The 17,719-nt window shown below is 38.4% G+C and overlaps 1 protein-coding gene and 1 long non-coding RNA gene across 3 annotated transcripts in view; one reads left to right on the forward strand and one right to left on the reverse strand.

The window, feature by feature from the left end:
- Positions 1 to 17,719, forward strand: part of BBOX1 (gamma-butyrobetaine hydroxylase 1) — a 76,942-nt gene that overhangs the window by 6,429 nt on the left and 52,794 nt on the right. Inside the window, exons 2-3 of one of the 2 annotated variants that reach the window (XM_086338544.1) lie at positions 3,973 to 4,226; positions 5,664 to 5,778. In XM_086338544.1, the coding sequence (XP_086194670.1) occupies positions 4,008 to 4,226; positions 5,664 to 5,778 (334 nt within the window). In that variant the 5' untranslated portion in view covers positions 3,973 to 4,007. Of the gene's footprint in view, positions 1 to 3,847; positions 4,227 to 5,663; positions 5,779 to 17,719 lie in introns of those variants that run through there. The other variant, XM_086338543.1, reaches the window with a different exon arrangement.
- LOC147358337 (uncharacterized) overlaps positions 2,496 to 17,719 on the reverse strand; it is a 142,968-nt gene continuing 127,744 nt past the window's right edge. The window contains exon 3 of the long non-coding RNA XR_015141586.1: positions 2,496 to 2,603. This is a non-coding gene — a long non-coding RNA (uncharacterized LOC147358337). The remainder of the gene's footprint in view (positions 2,604 to 17,719) is intronic.

Here is a 17,719-nt window from a genome sequence, read left to right on the forward strand (position 1 = left end):
TATGGTTCATAAGAAGGAAGAGGGTACTTATCACTGTATTGATAAACTAACAAAGGAAATACCTGGATTCCTCAGCCCCGGGAGAGGCTTGCCTCTCAATTCCTGAATATTCAGGAATTAATAAGGAACAGAGGATTCCTGACAGATCCAAAACAGCACACAGGAAGCCTCCTGTTAAATGCTTCCTGACAATCCCCCCTATTTTATTATATTTGTAAAAAAGGTCCTGACCAATTGAGTTTGTTTAGTATTAACCAACCTTATAGAAAGGCAATGATAAACAACAAATATAATTACCAAGACAATCACCAGAGTTATAGTTCCAGACCTGATGCTGTGGGTAATATTTTGCCTATGGCTATAACAAAAGGAAGTGGGACACAGTCTTAAAATATGACTGAGTATAGTGAAAGAAATAGTTACTATGACCATGACTGGTCCCTGTGAAATCGCAGCAAGTTGTCAAATGTCCCATTGTTCAGGCCCACTCTGTTTACCGAGGAGGATTCTAGGACGAGGTGGGGCTAATCCACCATCAAGCCACCCAAGAAGTCCTTTGTCATGGTAATGTTGTATCATAGTGTCAGTGACCTTCTATGTCACTTGTGTTACATAGTCACACACCGTGTTATTAACCCCTTTTGAGCAGTTAGAGAACCACAAACCATGGGGTCCTCAGTCAACCATGTGTTGAGTTTTTAAGACAGATGGAGCCGAAAACAATGTATCATCCATATAGTGAACAACAAGAAAGTTAGGAAATTGCTTTTTCACAGGCTCAAGGGTTTTGGCAACTTAGTACTGACACATGGTGGGAGAATTCATCATCCCTTGTGGCAGTACAGTCTATTGGTACCCTTTATGAGGTCCAATACGATTAGGATAAGGGAGAGAGAAAGCGAATCTCTCTCAGTCTAATTGGTGTAAAGGTATATTAAAAAAGCAATCTCGTAAATCAATAATAATAATAATATGCCAATTTTGAGGAATAGTGGTAGGTGATGGGATTTTTGCACCCATAGGTTTTATAGATGCATTAACTTTTCTAAGGTCTGTTAGGAGACGCCATTTGTTAGATTTCTTTTTTATAACAAAAATAGGAGAGTTTTAAGGAGAACAAGATTTCTCAATATGCTTTAATTCTAGTTGTGTATCTATAAGTTCCTTAGCCACCTATAATTTCTCTTTTATTTGTCATAAACCTTTTTGCCATATCTTATATCTTTTTATTAACAGCATATATCTTACTTTTTTTTTAGCAACTATGGAGTGTCTTGTATATTAGCATTTTATAGATTGGTGAATATATTTATTATATCATATTATAATATATATTTATATATATTATACATTATATAATATATTTATTAATAGTTTAAAATCTCCTTAGTTTTTCTGTAAGAAAAACTTTTTGTAAGGGAAGTTAATGTTCAGTAATTAATGTTTTAAAATCTTATTTTATTTGGAAATGACCTAGTTATTTAATAAACTTTTATTATTTAGTTTAGTACAACTCTAGAAATTTAAGTTATCCCAATCTTAAGAGATTATTTTAGATTATAATAATAGATTATTCTATTAAAAATATAATTATTTTTAATAGAGTTTATCTAAAAGTTTTCATCTCATTTATATATTTATATAAATATATAAAGAGTTACCTTTTTGTTGACAAATTTAGTTTGCCTTAAACCTAGGCATAATAAAAGCATTATATAATGTTGATGACTTAAGACGTGTCTTAATTAGATGAGCAAACAATTATATTTAAATTATATTTATATTTAAATAAACATTATATTTAATATTGAATACTTTTCAGTTCACGTGAATTTGAATTTAAATAGAGCTCTTTAACCTCATATTCTCTAAAAACAAAGCTGGTGTATCAACGGCAGCACTGCCAGATGTTGAGGGTTTCAGGGAAAAGATGAAATTTGTCCCTGGTTTTTGTTGAAGGGGATCTGGGGGGTCCCTACTTGGAGTTTTCTGGAATAGGCTTTCCTTCAGTGTTAAATTTAGACTTACAGTCTTTGGCCCAATGCATATCTCTATGGCAGCAAGGGCAGATTTTTGGGGTTTTTTTTTTTTTAGCTTTTTTAGGGAAATCCCTTTTTAAATGGTTCTTATTTCCACATGTAAATCATCCTTCATTTCTCTTTCTTAAGGCAGCAACCGTTGTTTCAGCTAGCATTTGCATCTTTTGAGTTTCTGATTTTAGATTGCAACAAGCCTTCAAATAATCAATAATAGTCTCTGTCTCACAAATTGGAGCTATAGCTTTTTGACATTCCTAATTTGCATTTTCATAAGCAAGTAATTTCTCTAGTTGCCTACTGGCTTCTTCTCCAATTACAGTACGGGAAATAGCAGTTTCTAATCTAGCTAAAAAATCAGCATACATTTCATTAGGTCCCTGAAATTTAAGTAAGTGATTAAGTAAAGTAGAAAAGTGATGGGGTTTCCAGCCGTTTTACCCATATCTTAGTACTTACCGGCCCCAATAGGCCACTGAGGTCACTCTGTCCGAATCTGCCACGTGTACCAGGCTCCTGTTCGGGCACCACTTGTTGAGGTCCTTTAATGGACCAGAACCTGGTGGTCTGGAGTTGATGATAAGAAAGTAAAAGAGAGAGAGAAAGAGGCTGATATTCCTTGGTTTACATGGAAAACCAATAAAGCCCTTGACACAGGGCTTGTGTCGCTCATGAAGGCACCTGGCACCCTCTTGAGGGGGGTGAAGGCACAGTGCGCCTTCTCAGGAGGGTCTTAGAAGCCTAGGCAGGAGAATGAGCACGACAGGTCCCTGCGCTCCAAAGAATTAGCCTGAGAGAGAGAGAGAAAGCAAGACACGGGGACCAAAGCTCTGACTGAGCAAAGGTGTTTTAATCAACATGGTGTGGGCATATATACTGTCTTACAAGGTAGTTATTCTCAGAAAAGATAACAATTAAAATTCCAGACTTACAAAACATAGGCGATCCATATTAAAGAGAGAGAGAGTTGTAAACAGTCACTTTTATCGTATGGTTCATAAGAAGGAAGAGGGTACTTATCACCGTGTTGAAAAACTAACAAAGGATATGCCTGGATTCCTCAGCCCAGGGAGAGGCTTGCCTCTCCTCTAATTCCTGAATATTCAGGAATTAAAAAGGAACAGAGGATTCCTGACAGATCCAAAATAGCACACAGGAAGCCTCCTGTTAAATGCTTCCTGACAGTCATCCCTAGTAATGAGGGCAGAATGAGTCTAGGAACTGAGATTTAAAAGTTCCTGATTTGGCTGGATCCAGCAAATTTGGGCCGGAGAAGGCAATGGCAGCCCACTCCAGTACTCTTGCCTGGAAAATCCCATGGACAGAGGAGCCTGGTAGGCTGCAGTCCATGGGGTCGCTGAGGGTCAGACATGACTGGGCGACTTCACTTTTACTTTTCACTTTCATGCATTGGAGAAGGAAATGGCAACCCACTCCAGTGTTCTTGCCTGGAGAATCCCAGGGACAGGGGAGCCTGGTGGGCTGCCGTCTATGGGGTCACACAGAGTCGGATACGACTGAAGTGACTTAGCAGCAGCAGCAGCGAATTTGGGCATCAGTTAAAATAGCACAGGTGTGACAGTTACACTTTCAATTTGTGGAGTATTTTTCTCTCTTAAAAAAATTCCAGAGCTTTTATGCAAGCTTAAAAGTGCCTGTGTCATTGGTTCTGAACTTATTTTTTTTAAGTGCTATGAGAAAACAAGGAATTCTTTCTCTCTGGATCATGACAGAGCATTTATTTTGTTTACTTTTAGTCACTGTGTTTCTGTTTACAGCTCATGAAATACTCTCATCAGAACAAAGGTCCCAGCACAGATAAGTGAAACCACAAACCCCAGCAAATAGCAGAAGCCAGAGTCCATTTGAATTGTTAGAAGTCAAGTTCAGACCTGATCCTCCTGAGAGTCCTTTTAACACTGATTTGTCATAGCAGGTAGCTGACAAGGTTTATCCCCAAGGACTAGAAACATGGGCTGCGTCATCCAAAAGGCAGAAGTGCTGGATGGAGCTCACTTGATGCGAATCATCTGGCAGGATGGTACAGACTCTATCTACCCGGCTGTGTGGCTCCGGGACAACTGTCAGTGTCCCGACTGCTACCTTGATTCGGCAAAAGCACGGAAACTTCTTATCGAAGCTCTTGATGTGTACGTTGGGATCAAAGACTTGATGTTTGACAGGAAAAAGGTAACTATCTCCAAATTATCTCTCCCTGCTCTCTCAACTTAAATAAAAGGTCTAGACTCAAATAATTCGAATGATGAATTATATTGTATTTAATATATGTATATATTATATATCAGAGTCAGGGATGTGCTCAATTAGTCATGTCTTAGCAACCCCATGGACTATAGCCCACTAGGCTTCTCTGTCCATGGAATTTTCTAGGCAAGAATACTGGAGTAAGTTGCCATTTCCTACTCCAGGGTATCTTCCTGACCCAGGGATCAAATCCACATCTCTTGTGTCTCCTGCATTGGGAGGCAGATTCTTTAATACTGAGCCATGTATAAAAAAAACAAGACTGCATAGTGCTTGGTGCGAAGTCAGCATGCTCACTAAGGGAAAGCTTCTGCTATTATTATTACTATTTTATTACTACTGCTATTATCTTTAATTAAATATACAAAGTTGCTCATTATTCCTTCAGTGAGTGGCAGCCTTGAAGGTACAATCAAACTATTTCTCTAATACAAGGTATGCTCCCTACCTCAGTTTACTCATCTAGAAATGAAGGATACTAACAAGATTTGTTCCTAGAGATGATGTGAAGACTGAATGAGATAATGTGGGTAAAATGTTAGCATGTGGTTGGCATACAGTGAGCACTCAAAAACTTGTATTGATTAATATTTTTAGTCAAATTCGTGAGTAGACGTAAAAGACTTCGTATGGGATTCCTGACAGCTCAGCTCTCAAAACCACAAAGCAGACATGGCCCCAGCCTGTTTCTCTCTTCCAAATTTGCTAGGATGGTTATCAGAAGAGGAAGTGTGACCAGCAAGGTTATCTACCCCACCTCTGTCTTCATCTTGAATCAAGGACTTTACTGCCAGAGTTCACTGCTTGCTAGCTGTGGGATTATAACCATGTTATTTCCTCTTACTTGCCTCACCTGAAAATGTGAATATTAGTTATAGCTTCCCCCACAAGTTGTATGAAGACTAAGTGAGTTATGTTGATAGTGCTCCTTGTATAGTAGGCACTCAAAATGGTGCTATTCCTCCTATTATTATCTACCTCAACATCATCATTACTATTTCTGATATTCTTGGCAGGAATCTTAATTGATCTCTGACCTTAAGTCATCACAGAAAGTTCAGGGACCACGGGTTTTAAGAATATAAAACAAGAACTTCAGATCTAGCCAGGTTTTGTTTCTTGTGTAATATTTAAAGGGCTTCAGACCTCAGGTGTATCTCCTTGGTGTTCAGTTTCTTCCTTTGCCAAAAGTTTATTCTATGCTTGTAAGTATATAAGTTAAAAAACAGAAGGAAAAAAAAGCAAGAGCTAATTTGATTCTCTGATAACCTTAAATAACTTTCAGAAACAGCAATAGCAGAGAACCAAAGTACATAGAAGTATAATATATGTTTATGTGATATTTGCTTTCTGTGTTATAAGGTTCATATCATGTGGCCAAATGACCATTGCAGTGAATATGGAGCTGATTGGCTGAAGAAAAGATGCTTTTCACAGCAGGCCAGAGAAAAACTCCAGAAAGAATTGTTTTTGCCAGGTAACCTTGCTACGGTTTTCAGATTTTAACCTTTAAACCTCATATGGTAAAAAAATTTGCTCAGAAGCAAATTAAAACCCTTGTACCCTGGTTAAAATATTATTGTAATTTATGTGGAATGTTTAATGATTTACCACACAGATCATGCAAGTAGAGATAGAAAGAAACATAGAGCAGGTCTAGACATTCTAGAACTTGGAATTTTCTACCTCAAAAGAAAAGAAATTTAGCAAATTTGTATCCTTGTCATCTAACACGAAAACTTTCACTCACAGGCACTCCATAAGTCTCCCTGCAAAGAAGCAGGATGAATCAAAGGCACACTTGTTCCTTAACAGTTTTGTCTGAGGCCAGAAAAACACAAGATCAACAAGGCAGATATTTCTAAACTGGCGTCCACAGATAAAATTATGTGATCCGTGAACCTCATGAAATAGTATACACAGCATTGAATGTGCATGTGAGTGTGTGTGTCAGGCTTGTGCACAGCAAATTGCTTGGGGAGAGTTTATATGAGTCTCAAGGGAATCTGTGACCACAGAAATATTCAGAAAATCTCCACTAGACAGATTCAGTCAAAAAGGAAGACTTCATTCTTTAAAAAAAAAAAAAAAAAAACCTTCCTTTCAGTCTTTTTTCTTTTTTATTGAAATATAGTTGATTTACAATGTGTTAATTTCTGCTGTCCAGCAAAATGATTCAGTTAGACATATAAATACACTTTTATTATGTTCTTTTCCATTATTGTTTATCACAGGATGTTGATATAGTTCCCTGTGCTGTCCAGTAGGCTCTTTTGCTTATCCATTCTACATATAATAGTTTGAATTTGTTAACCGCAAACTCCTACTCCATCTTTCCTCGAATCCCCTCTCCCTTGTAGCAACTATGAATCTGTTCTCTATGAAGAAGGTTTTAATCTTGATCTGAGATACCAAATAAGCACTTAATAAGATAGAAAGTTATTTTTTAAATACGACTTTTCAGAGATATACAATAATACAACTCAATCAGAAGTGCTGGGGAGAAGGGGGAAGTAGTAATACTTTGTGCATGCTCAGTTGTGCCCATCTCTTTGCAATGTCATGGGCTGTAGCCCACCAGGCTCCTCTGTCCCTGAGATTATCCCAGCAAGAATACTGGAGTGGGTTGCCATTTCTTGCTCCAGGGGATCTTCTTGAGCCAGGGATTGAACCTGCATCTCCTGAGGCTCCTGCACTGGCAGGTGGATTCTTTACCACTGAGTCACCTGGGAAGCCATTACAATTTTATTCTCTGCATATTTTGAAGATTTGTATCATAAGATGATGTGGTCAAAGGCGATTTTGAGAACAAGCTGATTCTAATGTATTTACTAGAATCTTGACTTGCACAAATACACTAACAAGGTAAGTTTCCTTGAACATTCTTTTCCACTGTTAACCAGATATATTGGACCACTGTCCCTTTGGGCCACTGATCAGCCTTATTAGATTTTGTAACACATCTCTTCTGGGGATTCTGGGTCATATACCAAGACACAGATTTTTACCTTACTGCTTTCAGATCTGAAATTCTCAAACATGTATGGTGACTCTGCATGGTTTTCAGTGCTAGACTTACAACAGTGTCCTAGGTGTGGAGATACTACTACAGCTTCACCTGGACCCATGGTTATCGATAGGGTGTGATGTGGTCCCCTTCCTGTTCAAGGACAGGCCTCCATCCCTTAATCTTACCATTCTGACAACTGACAAAGTTTTGCTCCAGTGCTTTCTGTCTAAACCATCAGAAACCCATTTTCCTCTTTATCTAGTCAAGCTAGCTGGTGGAATCCAGATGGATATCCAAGGAAAGATGCTTTTCCTGCCTTCCCCCAGTGAGTTCATGGTTAGATTCTTCAAAGAGTCTCCAATTACATAACTGAATGGAAACTGTCTGGGTCAAATAGCAATATCACAAGTGTATTTTTTTTTATTATTTATTTTAGATTTCTTCTGGTACTCAAAATATTTTTCCTTAACTCTGCCTTAATTTTGTAATCCCATTGGATTTTACTTTCATTTCCTTCAAGTTCTTTTGATGATCTCAGGGAATAAAAGCCAACTTTTTATTATTACAGCTTAAGCTTTTAAGCATTGTAAAAGGATACGGCCACCCCCTCCATTAATATTTCTTGACAAGCGCAGTTTTATAGCTTGCATTTCTCAGTACTGTCAGGCAGTAGCAGGATGGAAATGATACTACTTTCAGTTCAACAGTGGAAAAAACAGGTCACACGGACAGGCTGCAATCAGAAATCATATAAGGAGAACTGGCTGTTATTTAGACAATGGAAACTATTTTAATGGTTTAAAACAAGATCATATTTTTAAAATATATTCTCAAGCTGTGTGGTTGGTAGGTAAAAGAAGAAATTAATGGACCATTTTTGAAATATTGCTTCTGTGGCTTTTTGCCTGTAGAATTTGGCACCTTATTTCCCTGCCATTGCATATTTTCAAACATTCATACTCAGAACAAGTAAACAGACTCAGTTACATTTGTGAAAGAGCTTTGTTTTTGGTACTCAGGGGCAGTGTTTCCTCTGTTGCTCTTTCCTTAGAGTGAAGAAAGACTTTTAAAATCTGATGTCAAGATGCAGATTACTTTTCCTTGATTTTCCCTTGGCATTAGATGTTGCACTCAGAAATGGAAAGACCATCCACCAGAAAAAGCTCTTGTCATGGGACAGTCACAGCTGGGAAACATGGATAACAATCATTCTCTCATACATTTCTATTCAATTGCACCTATCTTGTGCTGAAAACTGTAAGGAAATAACAAGTTTTAAAAAGACATATTGCAGGACAGCAATAGAAACTTTGGCCACCTGATGCAAAGAGCTGACTCATTAGAAAAGACCCTGATGCTGGGAAACACTGAAGGCAGGAAGACAAGGTAATGACAGAGGATGAGATGGTTGGATGGCATCACCAACTCAATGGACATGAGTTTGAGTAATCTCTGGGAGATGGTGAAGGACAGGGAAGCCTGGGGTGCTGAAGTCCATGGGGTCACAAAAGAGTCGAACACAACTGAGCAACTGAACAACAGTAGAGACGCAGACGTAGAGAAAGGACTTGTGGACTCAGTAGGGAAGTAGAGAGTGGGATGAATTGCAAGAGTAGCATTGACATATATACACTACCATGTGTAAAATAGATAGCTAGTGGGAAGCTGCTGTATAGCACAGGGAGCTCAACTAGGTGATCTGTGATGACCTAGAGGGTTGAGAGGGAGGCCCAAGAGGGAGAGGATATATATATACTTAGAGCTGATTCACATTGTTGTACAGGAGAAACCAGTACAATATTACAAAGCAATTATATTCCAGTTAAAATTTTTTTTAGAAAAACATGGATTCTTCCCTAGAAGATTTATCCCACCTAGGAGGGGACATCAGCCATGGAAACAAATAAGTATAGTACATTATTTTAAGTACATGAAGACGTGCATAGAAGATTTATTAGAATGCAGAAGGACTCTGAAGAGATAAGAAAATGCAACTCAAATAAGACGTAATACTTGAACTGGGTTTTGAGGAATCCATTTGTTTGACAAAGATAGAAAGTAAGGAAATTCTCAACAGAGAAAAGAGCAAAGAAGAATAATAGAGCACGTTGGTTTAGGAAACTGCAATTAGTTTAATATAGATGAAGTTACAATTGTTAGGCAACTAAGAAGGAAGTGGCTTAAGTGCCCTACTAAGAGGCTCAACCCTAAACCCTAAGGCAACAAAGTTTGCTTAGCACCAAGGTCAAGTATTTTTCCTTCTGTTAGTTTTTCAGGCTGATTCTCTTCTTATAAGGCCAGAGAAATGATTGTTTATAAGTTTAAGAAGAAGATGGCTTTATCTATTTTTTTAGGATGCATTTTACATTTTCATTTTTAGGATGCATTTACATTTAGGATGATTTTTACCAAACACATATAATTTCTCAAGTGCCTATGAGATTGTGAATGTCTCCTTAGCTTCCTTTTGTTCTTAATGCATTCTACCCTTCCCTCTTCCAGTGTACCCCTTTGGTTCTTGGTTTGTATTTATCTTAAATTAAAGAGGGTGAAGAGATCAGATCTGTGATGTAGAAAAATCTTGGTCATGGTCATCTGGGCTGGATGGATTGGTGTGGGGAATGCTCAGGAGCAGGGTAACCATAGTATGATCTAGAAGTCATCCTGTATGAATCATTAAGAACTTAAACTAGGAAAGTAGCAGAGAGCACAGGGATAGTATTTGTACTCAAGAAAAATAGATATTAACCTGGAGGACAGGAGGGTCTGGCCCTCTAATCTTTATCCATTTAAATCCAAGCCTAGCATGTGAATGTTTCCAAATAGATGGACATAAGTGAAGATTTTAATAAAACATTGGAAATATGAAGAATTTTTCTGAAATTGCTTTTTAGCTTTCATGAGAAATTGGCATGATTATATACTCATTTTGGGGGACTAACTTTAAGATGCAAAATTCCCAAAATAAAACTGATAGGACTAAAATAGAAAAGAATCAGTGCATAATGTGATCTTTTGTATATGAACCTAAATATCTGTTCTTTTTATTAACATGTGGTGGCAGAATGAATGCTTGTTTTCCTAGCTATCTCCTTGAATTGGTACTGGAATATTTGTGTATTACTCTCTGACAGCAGTAATATTTGTTATCGCAAATTGAGATTTAAAAGGTGTTAATTTGAAGAAAATCTTTATTCCATAGAAGCAATCTGCTCAGTTTTGTCAGCAATCCAGAAACTAAGTACACAGCACAGTCAGAAAAGAATATTTCCCTTCATTTCCATATGTCCCTCTTCTATCAGAGCAAGCCTTCACCTGTGTACTTTATCAGATTACAACCCTTCTACAGTCCATAGCTATGACTCCCTTCTTTGTTTCAAAAGGAATATGCCGCAAGAGGAACTGAAAACTCTCAAGTAGCTATGCTGCTGCTGCTGCTAAGTCGCTTCAGTCGTGTCCGACTCTGTGCGACCCAAGACGGTAGCCCATCAGGCTCCACCGTCCCTGGGGTTCTCCGGGCAAGAACACTGGAGTGGGTTGCCATTTCCTTCTCCAATGCATGAAAGTGAAAAGTGAAAAGTGAAAGTGAAGTCGCTCAGTCATGTCCAACTCTTAGTGACCCCATGGACTGCAGCCTACCAGGAGAAGGCGATGGCACCCCACTCCAGTACTCTTGCCTGGAAAATCTCATGGGCGGAGGAGGCTGGTAGGCTGCAGTCCTTGGGGTTGCTAAGAGTCGGACACAACTGAGAGACTTCACCGTGGTGATTTTGCATATGGTTAAAAAAAAAAACAGAGCTCCCCCTTTCTAATAGAGGGCCATATGCGTCCTTGAAGATGAAGATTTTTATTATAGTGCAAAGAATAGAGTTGGTTTGGTACACAGCCTATTTTTATAGAAATTTGCCCCAAAAGCAAAAATTATTATCTTTTTTAAAAATGAACAAGTAATGTACACAACAAATATGCCCAATTCCCACATAATAGTTCATCCATATCCCTAAACGTTGCCCCATCCTTCATCCATTCATAAACCCCCAGAGGTGGGAATTAGCAGGGCAAGTCGGGGATGGAATGAAGGTATCTGTTTCACTTATTACTTGGTAATTATGAAAAGGACTGGGAGGTTTTTTTTTCCAAGCTATCTTAGAACATTCCAACTGTATGAACTACCAGTCAGAATGGCTTCAGAAGAGCTCTGTTAAAACAGATGCATCAGAGCAATCAAGCCACTGTGTCACATTGCCAAATATATTGCCTTTCCAAGAAAGACCTAGTACAAGTCACTCAGGCCCACACTCTGGTGCACAGGTGGCAGAATGGCCCAAAGTCTTCGTATGTTTAAAAAGAAAGTCTCTATTTTGCCTGACATATGTGAAACGAACCTACCAAGTTTCAGAGAAATGTGTTTGGGGCTTTGATGAAATAAATACAGGTATCTTAAATGCTTGTAAGTTTACAAATGCATATTTTGCTGCCCTTTTTCTCTGTGCCATAGTGATGTCTTTCAATATGTCCTGTTCTTTTCTGAATCACATATCATTTGTTATCACACTCAGTTTCTGCATTGCACTTGAGAAACGAGGGCATAATATCTGAAGGCTCTAATATCCCTGTGGACTGTAAGTCAGTAAGTCCAAGATGGGAGATTCACAGCCTGAGAAGCACCCTGCAGTATTGTATACCCAACAGAAGCCCCCAGGCTGGAGGTTGTTTCCTCAGCCATCTGCCTAGTTTGGGGTTCTACTTGTAAACTCTAGGTCAGATCCTTTTTCTTTTATGTTTTTTTCATCTCCATCCATACTTCCAGCTAGAAAACACATAATCATATACTCAGAGATATGTATTAAAGTATTAAAGATAAAGTCTGTTTTGAAGCTGGACACATTACAAAAATACAGGGTGGGGAGAAGTCCTACGAACTACATCTATTACTTTTTTAAAATTTTTAGGTAAGAAACATTAATTATATATTTTTAATCATTTTTATTATTTAACAACTTTATAAAATAAACTATCATATCATCATCCAATGTTAGTGCAAAATAGGACTTTGAAAAGCTCGTGTCTTCAAAAAGTTGATATCTTTAAAAGCCTTGAAAAAGTTTGAGGATATTTCTGAGAATCTAAAGTAAATCTATTTTGAGGAAGAATTATTATAGTCTATTCCCTTTTCATAATTTTTCAGTATACCTACCACATCAAAAGTTAAGGAAAATATACTAATTTCTTTATTCTTGGAAAAGTAATTATCTAGAGTTACACTAAAGTAAATTTATTTCTTTTATTTCCCTTTTCTTTCAAACAGGGAAAAAGTAAAGTGGGCTTTCTCCAATGAGTGAAAAACTTCCATTTCTCACAAATAAGACTTACTTTTTCTTGCAGCGTGGGAATAAGTTTTGTAACATTGGCAATTGGATGGCAAATTTAGAATTTATAAATTAAGAAAATTCTAAACTGTGGCAATTTCAAGAAGTAAAGTTGTATTGTTTTGTATGCTGGCTTCACTTTACCAAACCTACATATAGGCACATAAGTTATAAATTTAATGTCATTTCTGCTAGTGCCTACACATTAGGAGATTCACCAACTGGGAAAAAAAAAAAAAAAAGGACAACTGATTCTGATTAAAAAACTATTACTTCTCACTTCTGGTTCTACTTTGTTCTTCAAGATGGCAGAACACAGTGGAAAAAACATAGTTTGGAGTAATAGATATCTTCATCATACTTAAATTTCTTTAAGATTCCAGTTCCAAACTTTCAATATGTCCATGGAAAAAAATTAGTTTTAATTTCTTCTTAAATTTTTCTATCCCCATAAGGAAAAAAAAAAAGATTTTGGAAAGACTTTTGATGTTGCTGTTCACCCATTCTGTTGATTTGCCTACTTTCTAGCTGAGCAAATTAGTTAAATAATTTTTAGTCTCTATTCCATTCAACGATTTCTTTAACTTTAACCTTTTGCTCAAAATTCTGTATTTTTCCCAATCTGTAACTTTGCTTTGAATCAAAAGAACAGTATAGCACTGAATTAAAAGTACTCTAGAACCTAAGTCTTGCTTGATCTGTGACCTTGACCAATTTTCTTAACCTTTCTTGTTCCCAAATCTTTATCTGCACAATGGAGATGGGACCAGCTTACAGCCTTGAAAAGCACCACACTGAGTGAAAAACGATGTCTCACTTTACATATGACCTCACTTCATCTTCAGAAGGTTCCCTTGAAAGCAGTTGTAAATACTGATAACTATAGAGAACAGCCTTGAGAGGCTTCTTGACCTTCTTAAATAGTATATCAGTTTACAGAAAAAGAAAAAAAAAAAGCACAATCCTATTTTTTTTTCCATCAGCTATCAAGCTTCCATGTTCATTGCCTGTTTGCCCAGAGAAGACTGACATTCAAAACGCTATAGGTGAAAAAGATTGTATAATTTGTCCTTCTTGCTAACCACTTAGTCAAAGCCTTTTGTTATCTCATACTTGAGTTACTGAAATAACATGGCCTCTGTGTTCACCCCCAGCTTGCACAACCCTGCAGGGTTATCCTCCAGATGCCCATCATTATCTTCCCTCCCCCAGCCCTGGTGATTCTCTGCAGCACAATACAGTCCGAAGTCTTCCCTGGGACTTTCTAATCATCCTGCAATCTAGAGCCCCATCCACAAGCATGTGGATTCTTCAGTTCAGTTCAATCCAGTCACTCAGTTGTGTCTGACTCTTTGCAACCCCATGAATTGCAGCACGCCAGGCCTCCCTGTCCATCACAACGCCCGGAGTTCACTCAAACTCACGTCCATCGAGTCAGTGATACCATCCAGCCATCTCATCCTCTGTTGTCCCCTTTTCCTCCTGCCCCCAATCCCTCCCAGCATCAGAGTCTTTTCCAATGAGTCAACTCTTTGCATGAGGTGGCCAAAGTACTGGAGTTTCAGCTTTAGCATCATTCCTTCCAAAGAGCACCCAACACTGATCTCCTTTAGAATGGACTGGTTGGATCTCCTTGCAGTCCAAGGGACTCTCAAGAGTCTTCTCCAACACCACAGTTCAAAAGCATCAATTCTTCAGTGCTCAGCTTTCTTCACAGTCCAACTCTCACATCCATACATGACTACTGGAAAAACCATAGCCTTGACTAGATGGACCTTTGTTGGCAAAGTAATGTCTCTGCTTTTGAATATGCTATCTAGGTTGGTCATAACTTTTCTTCCAAGGAGTAAGCATCTTTTAGTTTCAGGGCTGCAGTCACCATCTGCAGTGATTTTGGAGCCCCCAAAAATAAAGTCTGACACTGTTTCCACTGTTTCCCCATCTATTTCCCATGAAGTGATAGGACCAGATGCCATGATCTTAGTTTTCTGCATGTGGATTCTTCAGTTCAGTTCAGTAGCTCAGTCGTGTCCGACTCTTTGAAACCCCATGAATCGCAGCACGCCAGGCCTCCCTGTCCATCACCAACTCCCAGAGTTCACTGAGACTCACGTCCATTGAATCAGTGATGCCATCCAGCCATCTCATCCTCTGTCGTCCCCTTCTCCTCCTGCCCCCAATCCCTCCCAGCATCAAAGTCTTTTCCAATGAGTCAACTCTTCGCATGAGGTGGCCAAAGTATTGGAGTTTCAGCTTTAGCATCATTCCTTCCAAAGAACACCCAGGGCTGATCTCCTTCAGAATGGACTGCTTGGATCTCCTTGCAGTCCAAAGGACTCTCAAGGGTCTTCTCCAACACCACAGTTCAAAAGCATCAATTCTTCGGCGCTCAGCTTTCTTCACAGTCCAACTCTCACATCCATACATGACCACTGTAAAAACCATAGCCTTGACTAGACGGACCTTTGTTGACAAAGTAATGTCTCTGCTTTTGAATATGTTATCTTGGTTGGTCATAAATTTTCTTCCAAGGAGTAAGCATCTTTGAATTTCATGCAGTCACCATCTGCAGTGATTTTGGAGTCCAAAAAAATAAAGTCTGACACTGTTTCCACTGTTTCCCCATCTATTTCCCATGAAGTGATGGGACCAGATGCCATGATCTTCGTTTTCTGAATGTTGAGCTTTAAGCCAACTTTTTCACTCTCCACTTTCACTTTCATGAAGAGATTGTGTGGATTCTTACCTTTGTCCATATTCTGCTTGTTTCCCCAATCACTTACTCTATTCTTCTGCCTGGCCTAACTTCACCTCTCCATCCTACAAGATCGAACTCACATCCCAGTGGACCCCTTTACCAATAGTTCCACCCTAGATTTATAATTATCCCTGAGACAAACTGGCTCAGTGATAAAGAACCCACCTGCCAATGCAGAAGATATGGGTTCATTCCTTGTGTCGGGAAGATCCCCTGAAGAAAGAAATGGCAACCTACTCCACTATTGTTGCCTGGAGAATCCCATAGACAGAGGAGCCTGGTGGGCTACCATCCATGGGGTCACAGAAGAGTCAGATATGACTCAGCCACTAAACAACAACAACAAAGTCAAACTACAAAATATGGACCAGAAAGCGAGCAAGTCCAGAAAACGGACATAATTTCCCTGGTAACACTAAAATGCAAGACTGTGGTATAACAATGGAAGCATATACATTTTTCCAAAAGAATTTTGTTAGAATTTGTTAGGAGAGGAAGTGAAAGAGGGTGGTGTGCCAAGAACATGCTTCCCCTGTAAAACAGCACAGTGTTACAAAAGGAGAACAGCTTTGGAATCAGCAGAGAGGTTTTGACTTTCTGCTCTGTGAGCCTGACTTGTGCCATAAATTATCTGACTCTCACTTTTTCCATATGTAAAAGAGGCAATACCTCTCAGCTGTGGGATGTGAAGAATAAGTGGAAAAAAGTAAGTGCTGTGCTTAGCTCAGTGCCTGGCACACTGTGGCTACTCAAATCCTGTTAGGTCCTTTCCCTCACCTTCTCCTCCTACATAAAGAGCCATGGACATAGTAAAGGCATAATAAAGAACATCTGAGCAAGGATAAAAGCAAAGAGAGTAACAGCATCATGATCATGCCTTATGCATGAGTTCCCCTTACTTGAAGAATAATATTATAATCCTGATTAAATCCTTGAGGGTGACTCAGAAATGAATTATTGCCATGAAAAGGATTTTACTCATTCAGACATTGATTTTAAGTGTGGGCTAAATTTTTTCTACCTGACAGATAGTTTTCTTTAAATAAAACTAAGGAAGGCAGTGAAAAGACAGGTCAACTTTGACCCTAATTCCAATCAGGTCTGTAAAAATGTTTGCTGAAGCTAGGATGATCAGCAAACTTGGGGAAAAGTGATGTATCATCTACTGGTTAGTTAAGTATCATTAGAGATGAAGACACCAACACTCAGCAGATATATTTCATATACAAACCTCAATATTTAGATGAAAAAAAAATTCCAGACCCAAATTAGATATAGTCTCATGACCATATGAAAACAGATAATATTAATAAAGAAGATAGGGGTAAAAAAAATAAATAAAAATAAAAATAAATAAAATAAAAAAATAAAAATAAAATAAATTAATTAATTAATTAAAAAAAAAAAGAAGATGGGGGAAGGTATCTGAAGAGAACCATGTGCTCATAAAGGAGGAAGCAGAGTGTCTAAGCTCTAACTTCAAAAGGGCATGATGGAAGTGTCTGGGCTTCCCCAGTGGCACCAGTGGTAAAGAACCTGCCTGCCAAAGCAGAAGACATAAAAGATGTGGGTTCAATCCCTGGGTCAGGAAGATGCCCTGGAACAGAAAAGGGGAACCCACTCCAGAATTCATGCCTGGAAAATTCCATGGACAGAGAAGCCTGGTGGGTTACAGTCCATGGGGTTGCAAAGAGTTGGACATGACTGAGCACGCATGCACACAGGAACAGAAGTGTCTAGCCCAAAACAGGTTGATCAATCATAATCATGATGGACAGCCAAAAGGGGGATTTATAAAGTGATTTACTTGGAGAAATAAGAAAAAAGGAGGAAGATCAGAGGAAAGATGAATCCTCTGATGGGAGTAGATGGTCTTAGATAATCCTGCTTCACAGACAGTCTTCCCTGACAGATGGTAACTCCATCTGTCAGGCAGTGGGGTCAACCACTACTATTTGACATAGTTTTGTAAATCCTAGCCACGGTGTCAGAGAAGAAAAAAAAATAAAATAAAAGAAATCCAGATTGGAAAATAAGAAGTAAAATCTCACTGTTTGCAGATGACATGATCCTCTACCTAGAAAACCCTAAAGACACCACCAGAAATTTACTAGAGCTAATCAATGAATATAGTAAAGTTGTAGGATATAAAATTAATACACAGAAACCTCTTGCATTCCTATATGCTAACAGTGAGAAAACAGAAAGATAAATTAAGGGAAAATCCCATTCACCATTGCAATGAAAAGAATAAAATACTCAGGAATAAATTTACCTAAAG

This window comes from Bos grunniens, chromosome 15 (genome assembly GCF_055505025.1).
Source record: "Bos grunniens cultivar Pamir isolate PY7600 chromosome 15, Bosgru_T2T1.0, whole genome shotgun sequence".
NCBI lineage: Eukaryota > Metazoa > Chordata > Mammalia > Artiodactyla > Bovidae > Bos > Bos grunniens.